General features: G+C 36.3%; 1 protein-coding gene across 2 annotated transcripts in view; it reads left to right on the forward strand.

The window, feature by feature from the left end:
- Grik1 (glutamate ionotropic receptor kainate type subunit 1) overlaps positions 1–15,269 on the forward strand; it is a 268,271-nt gene that overhangs the window by 237,778 nt on the left and 15,224 nt on the right. For both annotated transcript variants that reach the window (XM_033768030.1, XM_033768031.1), the window contains exons 14-15: positions 9,049–9,274; positions 14,174–14,424. In XM_033768030.1, the coding sequence (XP_033623921.1) occupies positions 9,049–9,274; positions 14,174–14,424 (477 nt within the window). The remainder of the gene's footprint in view (positions 1–9,048; positions 9,275–14,173; positions 14,425–15,269) is intronic.

Here is a 15,269-nt window from a genome sequence, read left to right on the forward strand (position 1 = left end):
ATATATATATATTATGGTATTTACCAAGTATGCCTCACTTTCACCCTGTCCCCATTTCTGTGGCAGGACCTTGGGGTGGCTATCTGAAGATGGGTGCTGCTCCCAACTTCCCTGCCTGTACAGTTTCAGGAAGGGCTCCTGCTCGATCTTTAGTCCCGAACATGGGCACCCAGGAAAGTGCTCTCTCAGATCACTTGGCAAATGGCCAAGCAATACCCATTTCAAGGGGAAAGAATATGTTGAAAGGGCAAAGTGTTATTAGTAACACGTTGTAAGGGACACGTTATAAGTAAATGCACAGATCTTTGGGCAGTGGCCAAGGTGCTATTGCTTTGTCAGAGAGCAGCCCAGCCTCCTCCTTTGACATAGGCAGTGAACATCTAGGAGGATGAAGAACTCTTCTGCTTCTAATACCCTATTTCCTGGTACATATTTTAAAACTCTTTGGATCTACCTAGCTGTACCTTCAGCTCTCCTTTGTAAATTTCTCTTTCCTTCTTTCTTTCTTTCTTTCTTTCTTTCTTTCTTTCTTTCTTTCTTTCTTTCTTTCTTTCTCTCTCTCTCTCTCTCTCTCTCTCTCTCTCTCTCTCTCTCTCTCTTTCTTTCTTTCTTTCTTTCCTTCTTTTAACAGTATCTTGGTAGTTGGCTAAATTGTCCAGGCTGGGCTCAGACTTCCAATCTTCCTTTCTCGGGCTCCCAGAATGCTAGGATTATAGGTGTGCACCACTCTACCCTGCTTAAAACTCTGATATTAGTGAATAGCAGCACTAATCCTGAGCTGCACATTCTACTTCTAAATATTTTACACACACTGTCTTATTTAACCCTTACAAAGGCCAAGTGAGGTGAGTACTAATATTGCCCCTATTATATGAGTGAAATAAAGCACAGATAGGGTGGGTAACTGACCTCAAAGTCACAAAACTCACAATGAAAGAGCCAAGATGCAGTCAAAGTTTAGACCGTTCTACAATGTTAGCTCCCCAACAGGAAAGAGTGGTCAGCTTTTTTTTTACTGTTACATCACCAGAACTTAAAACAGTGCCTACCAGGTAGTAGGCACTCAGAAAAACATACGGAGTTTTAAAGGGACACTCCAAGACTCTAGCTGGCACTAGCCATAAAGAAAAGAATGAGTCTATATTTTGTGGCCAAAGTTTAGTGTTACTAAACCCTACAAGTTTAATTTTTACAAGTTCATCAGCCCTCTGATCCTTAAAGTCTTAAGCACCATGGAAAATATGATAGACTACTTGGTCAGAGGGTATCAGTCACCACAAGGACAATTAGCAGGGCATAGTTAGAGAAGGACATGGCATTTCATCAGAGATGTCTTAAGAATTCTTTTCCAGGGCTGGGGATTTAGCTCAGTGGTTCCATCACCTGCTTCACAAGCCCAAGGTCCTGAGGTTGATCCCCAGTACCAAAAAGAAAAAAAGAAATTCTTTTCTGGATATCAGGGACTCAGTCTGTCCTCTTGATCAAGTCTTCAGTTACTTCACAGACTGTTTAGAAATCAGAATATTCAAAACTTAGAACTTCAAGGCAATTTAAGAGAACTTGTCGATAAACCTTTTTATTACTACTTGGAATAAAACTAATGATCCAGTATTAACTGCATTGGTTTCCATCTTCTTTGCTAATGAATTGCTCGGTCCTTTTAAACTGATTTCTCTGAACAGTAGAGGCCTTCTGTGCCCTCCTGTACCATGGAACCACTGCCAGAGATAAAAACAAAGGAGATAACTCATGGTCAAGCTCTGTAGGTATGCAAGTTGGGTACAGTTTCTCTAGGGTCCACATGATGACCACTTCCCTATGTATACTCAAGAAAACTGAAAGCAGTGATGTTCAAGTATAACTTTTCCTTTCATAAATGGGTATATGAACTACTACTGGTTTCCTGTTATCTTTCATAGGAAACAGAAAATGTACAAAAATCCTATTTTTTGTTCTTGTTGCAATTCTACTACCCTTGGAGGAATAGAATGGAGTAGTCTAGACTTTAGTCGCACAGTGACAATTTAACAACACTCTTTTTTTCTAAATGAAGAAAGGATTGTACTAAAGAAAATCTAAGACAAATATGAAGCTTAAACAAAAGACTAAAAGACTTCTTCGGGCTCTTTGTGAACCATTATGCAAAGAAGATAATGGTGTTAATCCACAGTTTAGTATTTGGGAATATCAGCTGGTCTTTTCAAGAGATACAACTAACAGCAAATGTTGGAATATAAATTAAAATGATCTAGGGGCCGAGGATTTAACTCAGCAGTTCGGTGACCTGCCTTGCAAGTGCAAGGACCTGAGTTCAATCCCCGGTACCAAAACAAAACAAACAAAAAAGAATAAATTAATTAAAATGATCTCAGGTATGAAGCCAGACAGCCTGAGTTCAAATTCTGACTCTGATGCTAATTAGCTATGCAGACCTTGGCAAGTTACTTAAACTCTCTGCACCACTAGTTTCCTGTGTGTAAAAAGTGGCTAATATCCAATTCATAATATAATTTTAAGGAGTAAATAATTTAATAGAGATTACACTTGCATAATTGCTTGCAAATTGTAGTTTTAAAAGATATATAAGAATCATCAATAATATCATTATCAAGCCGTAACCTTTGCTGAGTCCTACTTTTCCAGTTGCCTAGGTTTAAGAACACTCCAGTTTGGTCTTTGCCCAGTTTCTTTGCTGTTGGTAATCTCTGAATGTGTAGTTTCTGCCCATGGACAGAAAAATCCACAATGAGTACCAGGATGAAAAATCTCAAAGACTATATGCAGAGGCCTGCTCAGGAAGAGATCCTAGTCCTTGGAAGCTTTTCCTACAAACACACATTGCATTTTCAGAACAACTTCCCAGATGGTAGGTAGGCAACAGATGGCAAGGCTGCCCTTAGAATTCAACTGATCAGAGAGGGGCTGTTCAATTTAATGCAGCTTAATTTATATTTTTTCCAGGATCTCCAAAATGGCATCACTGGAGTTAGCATTGGAAGAAAACACAAATTCTGTGCTAGCTTTGAAAACCTGAATAGCAATAGAGAGAAAAGATGGATGCATGCCTGTTAAACACAACATACCATTTAGCTAAGTATCGTGCATTGTGTAGACAAGAAGTAGTATGGACATCAGAATTCCTTGTGAGTCAAATTGGCTATGAAATACAACTGTAAGAAATACTTCTCAGAGAATCTTGCCTTGCAACAAATCACTCCCAGACTGAAGCAAGGGGATTACATAGATTGGATTGTGATTCAGTCTAAAATGACTTGGATAAAATAGGTTCAAAAAAAAATCATAGTAGACTTGTCATTTCTGGCTTTCATGGTCTAGGGACTTTGGACCAGCTGAGGGAATAAGGGACTTTCTAACCTTTATAATCTCCTTCCAGCAAGTGGTTAGGTGCTGTCAGCGGCCCAAAAGACATTTCAAGGAAGTTACTAAGCGCTCTGCTGGTAAAACTGAAGCAATGAGCTATGATGGGCAGACAGATTTCAGACAGAAATAATCATTCAGGAAAGCACAGGATGAAAGAAACTTCTCTGCATATAGTAAGACATTCTTCATATAAAGCTACTAGTTCATATTTGGAAGATGCCACTAATTTTACCATCAGTGTCAAAAAATGTTAGGTCTCTACAGGTTAAAATGCATTTGTCTGTGAAGAAATCTATGAGGTCAATTTAAATTAACCTTTTTCAAGGCCTGACATATTGCCTGTAATGCACCAATTTCGAACTGCAGACAGCAGAAAACATAAAAAATATTTTATCAAAGGTACTTAAATCCCACTGAGGGAATTTTCTAAAGGGAATCCATAAATTTTTAAAATGTTAGAGAATCTGCAAATGTCGTAACTTTCTATCAATTCAAAATATGAGTATAATCAACTGTAATGATTACATTATGTATATTTGAAAGACAGGCCCTTCCTTTATGATAAATGTTTCTTCTAAAGCAACTGTTGTAAACGAAATCATTTTGAAATAGCACACATATTTATTATTGAATCAAATAATATATTTAATGACCCATTAGATGAAATAATTGCTTTAAGGCACTACTCATGTCTCATGTATTTGTTTTACAAATTTAGATTTATGACTAGGTGATTTCTGTGTCTTTGGTTGATTTTTATGGGCTTTTTTAGATGAGTAATTTACCTAGATTAAAAGTAACTTGGAAATATGAACATGTAATTGTTTTGATATTTCATTTGTTCAGCCTGCTTGTATTTGCATGCCACACAGATGAGATTACTACATTAATAAGATCACTTTTGATAAACAAAGATCAAGTACCAATCATTTATTCCCAGTGTACATGTATGTACATGTGTGGATTTACATATATATATAAGTGAAAATAAACCTGTACATATACATCTATGTATAAAATCTTCAAACACACTGGTCTGAAGTAGAATTGCACAGCTTTCAATTGTACTGAATAACAGGAATTTACATCTTTGTAGAAGCCCTATAACCTAGTTGGAGAAATAATGTGATAAGGTATGTTTAACTCCATAAAAATGGAACATTAGAGAGAGATTTCCATAAATGAAGGTTGTATCAATCTCAGAAGTATATTATACCCCAGAATTTGCACATACTTCACATTCTATTGTGGAAACCCCACAGCTGAAAACAGGGGAGCTCTATGAAAGGCAAAATACTGCTAGAGGAAAGAAAAAAAAGGCAAACAGTATACACATTTCCTTCTGGGTTTCAACTATCACACATCCTGAAAACACTGTCTAAAAATTTTTAAACAAGTGTAAGCTGTTAAAAATCATGTAAATAGTTTCTCTACATTATAGGCTGAGGACCAGAGTTGTGATAGCTCTTGCTATAATAGAAACATTCTGTACCTACTAACTTTAATTGTTTCTTTAAAGAATGTTACTTCTGTTGAAGCATTCTTCTTTTCACGAGTTTATGCTGTATATTAAAATGAATAGTTGATTCCCTGTTTAATAACAAAATGTAAAACAAGATCACCAGTGTCAAATCCTGGCTTTACCAGCTTTTTTTATGTGATGTTCTATTTCCACATCTTTAAAACACAGCTATTAACAGTAGCTCTCTTATATGACCGTAACAAAGATTAAGTAAATTAAGATATGCAAAGTGTTCAGAATAATTCTCCAATCACAGTAAACACTCTTTGCTCTAGTTCTGATTGCTATTTTCAATTAGTTTTTAACTGCCCACAGACACAATGTAAATCGCTTCCCAGTGAGTGTTTAGCTTGCATGTATTACAGGGATAAAAAAAAGAGAGAAATAAATAATGGTCATCAACATTGATGTGATACACTCTTCTAACAGATTTGCGGTGAGAAATGCTTATTCTCTGCCAACAGTGTTTCATCAGCATCAGAGTGGCCACATAATCAAGTTTAAATAGGCAAAATGAATTTATCTGTACCTGATGGCTCTGAGGATTAAAAAAAAATCTTCCTGGATGACTTCAGATTTCATAAATGAGGCTTTTTCATTTCTAGCAAGCTTTGCTAAGAAGCTCAGAGGACTTTACAAGTATTCTAATTAACTTTTGACATACTGTGTATTACATAGGATGTTTAGCAGGATGGCTGAGATTGTAGAGGATTTAGAAATACACAAACACTGACACTGTCAATCAGCTTATTCATTGCATATTTATGATAATTTTCCATCAAGCATAATCCTATTTTTAAGAATTATGAAGATTTTTGTCTTCAAAGTGAAAACAGGTCCGCTAAAATGGATACATCTAATTTACCTCCAAAATACTACTTTTTGACCTAACAAAAATAAGCATTATGGCACAGAATGCAAAAGTAAAGAATCCTTAATTCTGTACTTGTTCTTTTACTCACCAACTGGGACCTTCTGTGTGTCACTTTTTGTCCCAGACCTCAGGATCTGAATAATTTTATGAAGGGGATAAATTACAGAGGAGAACCAAGGTGTCAGGGGATCATTAGGAGAAAATTTCCAAGCATGTAGTTCTCCTAGTAGGTTTTCAGTGGTGGAAAACTCACTCTATCCTAACACACTTGAGCTATCTATAGATATTTCTAACTTTCTCAGCTGCATTCTTGGCCTTTATGGAATGCTAGACTCTCTTGCATATTAATTATCCTATATTTCCATGGAGATTCACAGTCATAAACATTATAAATGATGAAAGAGAACTTTAAAAGAAACCAGAATGCTGATTTTCTATTTTCCATTATGCTTACTATTATTGGAGTGCAGAAAAAAAATAGTTTTAAAAAAGGATAAAAAAAAATAATTATTTCTCTACCTTCACTTTGATCAAGTTCCTGTCAAGTAACAATTTTCTTACAGAAAGAAGGTTGTACTCTCTATATTTCAGAAATGTCTATGCCACCTTGATTTCCCCTGCAGTGATTTGGAGCACTCAGTCCAGAACAACTTGAGCTACCAAAAATGTAGAAGTGGGTGCTGTTGGACAATGACCACAGGTCCATAAAGTTAATGGGACTCAATGTGTACCATGAAGAACACTCAGGATATAATTTGGCCCCAAGCTGTGATGAGATAAGGGAAATTAACCGAGTAAGAGTTCAGAAATTTTGCAGTTATTGAATACTGTGGCGGCACCACGTGCAAGATCTCTGATATCCTTAAGTGCAGACCTCTCAGAGTTCTGCTGAGCACTCAGATGTGGAATGAGTCGCATCCTAGTCAGATGCCGTGGGACGACAGCTAACTGTCGGATCAAAAATAATAAAATCCTTCATTGCAGAAAATCTGAGAACCAGTCCTGATAGGGATTCAATAACAGCTATGCAGGATTTGTGTTGACTCTTATCATACATCCCTTTCCTTGTCTTTCCATTTCCTGGATGCTATAAAGGACTCCTCAGACTTTGTCCATTTATATGGATGAAATTACTGTACTACTTACTTTTTGTACCCAACTTCCCTACACTTAAAAAAAGTTTTGTAACTTTTTATAGTACTTATTTCATATAACCTAAATATGATGGAGAAAATAAATGTTTCATGAATTTGGGGGGGCTGATTTCTCTTTTATATTAACATGAGACCAATTATCAAATCCTTCGGAGGACAATAGTAGCCCATGAATATAAGCCGTATTTTCACATGTAGATCAAGTAAGATTAAAATCATTCTCAAAAGAATTTTAGCTATCTAGACATCCATCCACCTTCTCCAGAAATCAGCATGATACAGTATAAGCAGCACTGAATATCTAGAAGAGTCTGGAGATCCAGGATTAGCTCTAATATTAACTTGCTTTATAACTTTTTGAAAACAAGTTTTCTACCAAAATTCTCCAGTCTATAAAAGTGTTGGTTTGAGTCTATTTCTAATGTCTCTGATAACTTTAAAATTTCACACTTCAAAGGAAATTATTTTCCCTTAAGGTAGCTTCATGATGAAGGAGTAATTTTCTCAGCTGCATATTTACTACCAAAAGACAGCTTGACCTCCCTGCATTTGTACAAGCAGCTCTTTATTATGAGTTAAGCAATATCAGACTCTTCAAGGCTGAAATCACACAAATAAGGCACTTGCCCTAACCCCCAAAACACGCCTGTGTTGTACAGACAGGGGTTCTAATTTGTAGATGTTTCAGGGGTTGAGCAGAAATTTTCAAACATCTAATCACCACCAAATGGATCCTGTAAAAAAACAGTATCTATTATAAGGTTCTTGTTCATTGGATTGTTCTTTGTTTCACAAGATCTCTCTCAGGGAACTCTTTAAACACCTACCAATCCAAATAGATCCGTCTGTCCTTCCCTGACTCATACCACCTACAGAATTAAGCCAGGTCTCCAATAGAATTAGAAACTGAGTGAGTCCCGTGGAATACCAGAGCATGAATAACCATGTTAGAGTTGATTCCACAGGCATTCCATGCTTTGCTTACTGCCCCAATAACATTTTGAGCTTCTTTACACTTTAGGATGATGCATTCTGTGCTTGCCAAGAAGTCTGGCTAATGTGTGTGAACAGGGAGGGGTTAGCTTGAAACTACAGTAATGCCCATAATGGCTATCATATTTGAAAGAGATAGGAAAGTACTGAAAAATTCAGAAGAAAAAAATTTACAACAGTATGGAAATGGCATAGAAAAATGCAGAATGCCAGATCACAGACCACTATTCAAAAAATGGAAAATTCATATCTAAGCAATATGAACATTTAGGCAGCACCTGAAAACAAAAAAAAGATAATGAGGTAATGCTGTATATGTATAGATGTATATATTATGTATCATCTATATGTATATATATATAGAGAGAGAGAGAGAGTTTATCACTGAGTCTATCAAAATGTTTTTAAAAAAGGAAAAAATTCTAACCCTTGGAAATATAGTCCTCAGTTTCTAAAATATGACTGCAATGAAAAAAAGATTATGGACCTATGAATACAAAGACTTTTCTGATCTGAATATTAACTTGAAAAGAGATTGTGCATTGAGATATTCTAAAAGAGATAAGAGTGAATGGGAGCTCTTTTGCAAACAAAGCAGAGACCGCAAGTGATTTATCCCAGGTTGGTGCACAGCACAAAGGAATGCTGGTGAGGGACAGAAACTTACACACCTGAAAACAATAAAGCATCCTCTGACAGAGCCAAGTAGGTGAAGGCGTAGAGTCCTGGAGCGAGCCAGCTCCCCCTGGGCCCAGTGAGCCATGCTGTCCCGTTCTGAAGTGACCACAGCTCATTAGGCAAGTGCTACTGTTGACACAAATGTCCATTTGTTCCTAACTGAAACCAAGAAAGGACCATGAGCTAATGACTCGCGTGACTCTATCAAGGTCTTGTTCTCTGTAGTTGTTTCATGCCTACATGTGCTTTCCTGTGGTGAATGAGGCTATCCAGGGCTATCCACCTGAAGCCCCAGGGTTATCTATCTCAGTTCCCCACCTGAGGAGAAAGAATTTTCCCCATAGTACTTGAACCTCTGGGATGTTGAGTAGCTTTAGGCCATGTTTTTTTGGTTTTTTTTTTTTCCAGCATTCTTCTTCTGGTGGTTGTGTTTTTTCTCTCTGTAGAAATCAAAGATATCCACCTACGAGAAGATGTGGGCTTTCATGAGCAGTAGGCAGCAGAGCGCCCTGGTGAAAAACAGTGATGAGGGCATCCAAAGAGTTCTCACCACTGACTACGCCCTGCTGATGGAGTCCACCAGCATTGAGTATGTGACACAGAGAAACTGCAACCTCACTCAGATCGGGGGTCTCATTGACTCCAAAGGTTATGGAGTGGGGACGCCTATCGGTAAGAGCGGCACAGCATTTGCCAGAACTGAGCGGGATGATGTGGCTCACAGATATTCCATACTTTGAGAAGGTCTGCCATGCCTTTAGCAGACCAATAAAGAAGAGAAATGCCCACATCAGTCAGAAGCATGGTCTGAACTGGAGAGTGTCACATATTTCACCTAATAATCTTTCCATTACTATTTCTTTCAAGTTTCAATCACAAGGTGATAATTTAAGTTTCTATAGATTTGATTATTTTAACTCAGACAAATATTTAAAGAGAATATTTTCCTTGTTGCTCCTGTTATACTAGTTTCTTCAACAGTTATATGCTTATGGTTTTTTTCTGTCTAATGTTCTATGAGAATATAAGAAAATGGACTTTGTGTGTAGATGACAGTTCTACTTTTAGAGGGGTGGTGTTCCATATCAATAGATGTGAAAGCCAGGTTCTCTCTGTCAAAAGGAAAAGGATAAAACTTAAATTATAATAATTTTCTCAGGAAATAAGCTAGATTTAACAAATGCTAACCATCTAAAACTCCCAAATGTTAATGTATTTTTAAATTCTGTAGCACCGCTTCTCCTAGGGAAATTATAGCCTTGTAGAAATACACATCCATACAATAATTTCTTCTTGTGTAACAGTAGCTTATACAATGTTCTTCTATAATCAAGGGTCAATTGCTGATTCCCTTTATGTAGAAAACTCCCTCTCTATTGTTTTCTTTGCTGTAGAAAACTATATTATGTAAGATTATTGTATGAAGTCAACCTGTTCTTCTCAAGTGAGTCTTTGGAACTTTGTTGATAAGCATGCCAAAGGAGAGGAATCGGGAATCATCCAAACACTGGATTAATCCAACAAGAAGAAACTATACTTAGAGTCCAACCATATCATGAAGGACCCAAAGTAGATTTGATTTGCATGTTTATATTATTGTGTTGTTTGGAAGGAATTATCCAGTTTTACCACCAGCAACACTGAAATGCTTACAGAGGCTAACAGATTGCATAAGTGAGTAAAGCTGATGTGCTGGAAGGAGGTGGCCGGAATAGGCAACTATGGGCAAGGAAGGAGCAACTGAGTGATCTAATGGAAGTCTTTCTGGTCAGGTAGCTGTAGAAATGTGAGAATTGGAAAACACGTTTGTCAGATATTCTATTTTTCCAGATAAAAACACACTGAGGTTTTACATGAATTTTCCCAGTGTTTTAATTTGGTAACTAATGAATCTCTTAAAAGGACTATGTATCATATATTTAATTTAATAGTCAATCATATTAATACTAATTTAACCAACCAAATAAGGTCAACTGTCTTTGGTATTTGCCATGAATGCATAACTAATTTGACTCCCTACTATCTCCCTAGCTCTAGAAATAGATTATGGGGAAATTAACTTTATTGTTACTGTTATCTTTTATGTCTTCTGAATAAATCTTCTGAAGAATAATTAGACTAGACAGTTGATGGAGAACCTGTTTATTTCTTATCACTGAAAGCTGTAAAAGTTTTGCTAACACTGGGCTAGGAGATCTACAATTACCTTCTTGTCACTTTATTTCCAATAACTTTTTCCTGATGAAAAAAACAATATTGATAGTGAGGTCTATATTTTCCCTAAGTGGAAAGCTCTCCCATAATTTAATCAGAATATTCTTCAATGCCCCTCAGGGGCATTGTTAGTCATCAACTAATAGGACTCTGGGCACCTTTTTGACTTTAAGACAATGTCTTTTCTCTCTAACCCAACTTTTCCACCTCATTTTAGATAAAAGGAGCTGGGACAGGTCAGACAGATCAGAGATATTTTTTTTAATCTTGTCACTGCTGATTTTATTTGGACCATAAGTCAGACAAACCATGAGAAGTCAATGCCTTAGCCTGAATCTTTGCAGAATAAAAACCATGAGACTGACTGTAATATGCTGTGCATCTTTCTAGAGAAGCAACTACAGCTTCTTAACAGAACCATCCTTGGACTAAAGTCAAAAATTTTACCTATATCATGCCAGCTCTGTCCTACAAAACTCCCTACCCCTTTTCAACAGTCTTTTACACCCTGGAAATAAGAACAGAAAATATTATTAGTGTATATCATGCCTTTTAAAAACATTTTCACTTTATTGAATGACTTAATTAGCATCTTTTCTAAAGAATGGAATACAACTTGAGAGCCAAAAATTTTAATAGTGTGGCAATAACATGGGAATAGGGCTGTGGAGGAGGGGCCAATGAGCTTTTTGCAACACTGCTGCATTAATAATGCAACTCTGAAGATCACTGCATGCTTACTTTCGTGTGAATGAGACTGGCTCTGTAGTATTACCACATTTATATATTTTACATATTATATATACATGTATTGTACCAATATACATATAGTATATATACAGAACACGTATATAAAGTAAAGTAATATTTAAAAGATTCCATTTAGTCTCTTTTTCTGTCAACCTTACCCACAACGAGTTCCAAAGTTAAAGAGCCTCCCTCCCTTCCTAGATGAAAAAGAAATATACTCTAGGAATTTTTCATAATGGTTCTAAACCTGTCGTGCTTTTAAACCAAAAACAATTAAGGAATAATTGGAACAGATGGCAGACCTCAGAGAGAATGCATCCACTGGGGATACAGCTGTTGGAAAAATTTGTGAGATGTTTCTTCTATGATAAATTGACTCTTTCAGAAAGATCAGTTTCTATTCAGAAAGATCTTGGTGTATACATATCCATTTTTTTCAAGTGACTTGTAATAAATCACTTCTGATGTCATTCAGTCCATTTAAGGAGGCATCAACAAAACCTGGAAGTAAAATATATGCAGATATAAAAAAAAAAAACTTTCCACCTACTTCACCTAGTTCAGTCCTGCCCCAACTGAGTCTCTTAAGGTTCCAAACTCTGTCACAGTGGAAGACAAAGTTGGCTCAGTCACAACACAAAATTGAAAACTTTACTTCTTAGAGACTCTCGGGAGAGAAGCTCAGGCTGAGGGTTTTAAAATAAAACTTTAGGAGAATGAGAGCAGTTAAGATTTAAAGGGATGCCAGAAAGCTGGAAATGACCTTACTTAGAGACCAACTTTCAACAGAGATTGCACCTCCATTTGTCTGGAGTGCTTTAAGTTTCATGCACCCTGAAGGCAGAAGGAAAGCATCAGTCAACATTCACTGAGTGCCCACTGTGTCCACTACAATCATCACTGCTGCAACCACGACCATAAGAACTATTGTTGCACTCTGCAAAGCACTTTCATGTACCTTAAAGCAAAGTGCTCCACAGCTGTTTGATGCTATGAGTATGTTAATGGTGCTCATTTTAACGCTAGCCATTACTCTTGGGGGTATTTAAGCAAACAACCAATACCTTTTAATTTGACTTCCAAGCCTCATTTCTCACTAAAAATCTATACTCTTAATTGGCAAGCCTTAATCTCCCTCCAAAGCATTGTGTTCTTCTCTTTAACTTGATTTTGAATGCTTACAATAATTTTTGAAAAATATCTTAGGAGGAAAGAAATGACAATTGCCATAGATGTTAAACCTCTACCTTTTAAACTTCAACCATGCCATAGGACATAAGGAATATATAAGTTTGGAAACATTTTCATGAGAATAACACTGATAAATAATAAGCAAGGAGAATTGAGTTTGATTCTTGGCTCTGCCAATAACTATGAGTTTCATTCATGCTTTCATATTTGAAGTTTTTTCCATCTTATAACTAGTGCACTGGACTATATAATTCCTGGGATTTCTTCTTGTCCTAAGATGTCTAATTTTATCAATTTTCTTCTACCAAGAAGTACTTTAAAGTGTACAAGCAAAAAATGCCAGAGTGTAGATGTATTATTGCCCTACTGAGTAAAAGAAATGCTAGCAAAAATTCTTATCTTCCAAAGAGAAATTGAGATAGAGAATCTTGCTTTGTTTCTTCCTTCACATTGCTTACTACAGAAAACCAACATTGAGAAGTTAAACCTACAAAGAGATGTTGGTATCTCTCTTACACAATTAAACATCCATCGGCATTACTTCAAAATAGAGCATTAATATTATCAATAAAGTCCTTGCCAATTTTCTGAACAAAACTGAATTTTCTAAGACTTTATTCAAAACTTCTCTTAAATTTATCAAATAGATATGTAGATCAGTATGGATAAACAGCTATACCCAACACCTGCAAATTTTCAGTGGCTTACATAGTAAATAGTTATTCTTTGATTTTGCTACATTCTGATGTAGATTGAAAGGGAAGCTCTGTTTCATGGAATCACCTGAGGACCCAAGTTCCTTCTATTTTGTAGTCCCACCATTCCTGATTACTTGAAATCTCAGTCTTCTTGCTATCTATTTGGGGAAGGAGAGAAAAAAAAAAAAACCCTCATTTTAGAAAGATTCATGACACAGGAGAGAAATATCACACATCACTTTAAATCTCATTGGCTGGGAATCAGTCACATGACCACACTGAACGGTCAAGAAGATTAGGAAATATCTAATCAGTTACCCCTTTGGGAAGAAGAGAAAATGGCCCAGATGGCTCAACTCAGTTGCAATCTGAGATGACAAAGAACGTTGAAAAGGTATAATAATCTAAATGATGAAGTTTCTAGATATGCGAAGAGATTTTTGATGAATTTACCAGAAACAGAAATATGTCACAGAATTCCCAGCTCAGCTTTTCTAATTCTACAAGGAGAAAATAGTGAATCTCAATATGTCAGCTTTCCTTTTCGTAATTATTTAATCTTCAACATATAAGATTGGCACTTCCTGCCTTTGGCTAGGCAATAAGTTGTCTGGGTTTCATAGAGTAAGTACCCTCAAGGTATTTATCAAAGAGATAGTGAAACAAATTAACATCTTCAACTTTTTGGTGCTCAATATCCAAATGATCCCACTTTCAGGCTCTCCTTACCGGGATAAAATTACGATTGCTATTCTTCAACTACAAGAAGAGGGGAAGCTGCATATGATGAAAGAGAAATGGTGGCGGGGAAATGGCTGCCCTGAAGAAGACAGCAAAGAGGCCAGTGCCCTGGGAGTAGAAAATATTGGGGGCATCTTCATTGTCCTGGCTGCTGGACTGGTCCTTTCTGTATTTGTAGCCATTGGAGAATTTATTTACAAATCGCGGAAGAACAGTGATACTCAACAGGTGAGTCATCTCTTTCTAAGACTGGGTAGCTTAGTTTGAATTATCTGTCTTAAGTCTGAGGCTTTTGAGGATGCCTGCCCTTTCTTTAAAAAAAAAAAAAAACAGTCCATTGAATTAGATGCCCAGAAGAGCCATTTTTTAGTTAGAGTAAAGCAGTATTGAATCTCCGCCAGGTGCTTCTGGCGCTGTAGCTCCATCATTTATTAATGAGAAGAAGGAAGAGCCTTATATACTAAATCCAATTAGCATTATTTGGAATGACAGTGCAGAAATTCCAAATTCAGTAGATTTCTTGATAGTTATTTGCTCTTAAGATGGAAATTGTAAGTACATCAAGAAAGAAAGAAATCCCAAATTGGAGAATAATCTGTCCCTTAATATATAGATTCTGAGCACCTGTATTCCTGTAAAACAATTTATATAAAAACATAAAGGTAGTCTTTTGAAATTGAGCATTTACTTCTTTCAAGGTAGGATTGGTAAAAGGATAACTCACTCAATTTTTGTCAGGAATATGACAAACAACACAAAAAGCAATAAAATATATTTGAGACTTTATTTTTCAAAATTGTATCTAGGATTACAATAGTCAGCTGTATCTGCTTATTTATTCTTTAAAGGAACTCACACCAGGAATTTAGACTCTTCTGAAGAAGATAATTGTGATTTAAGATAATTCCCTTATAAGCTTACTAGAATAAACAAAATGCAAAGCTCATGTCCATTGCTCTGCATTATACTACTTACTTAATTTAAAGATACTGTTCAAATTTTGAGATTGTGGACTATTAATAACAGAGCCAATTTCAGGCTCTGTTGTTTCTTTTTCTTTTTTTTTTTTTTTT

The sequence above is a fragment of the Fukomys damarensis genome, unplaced genomic scaffold (assembly GCF_012274545.1).
Source record: "Fukomys damarensis isolate Sample0158 unplaced genomic scaffold, DMR_v1.0_HiC HiC_scaffold_24, whole genome shotgun sequence".
Classification (NCBI taxonomy): domain Eukaryota; kingdom Metazoa; phylum Chordata; class Mammalia; order Rodentia; family Bathyergidae; genus Fukomys; species Fukomys damarensis.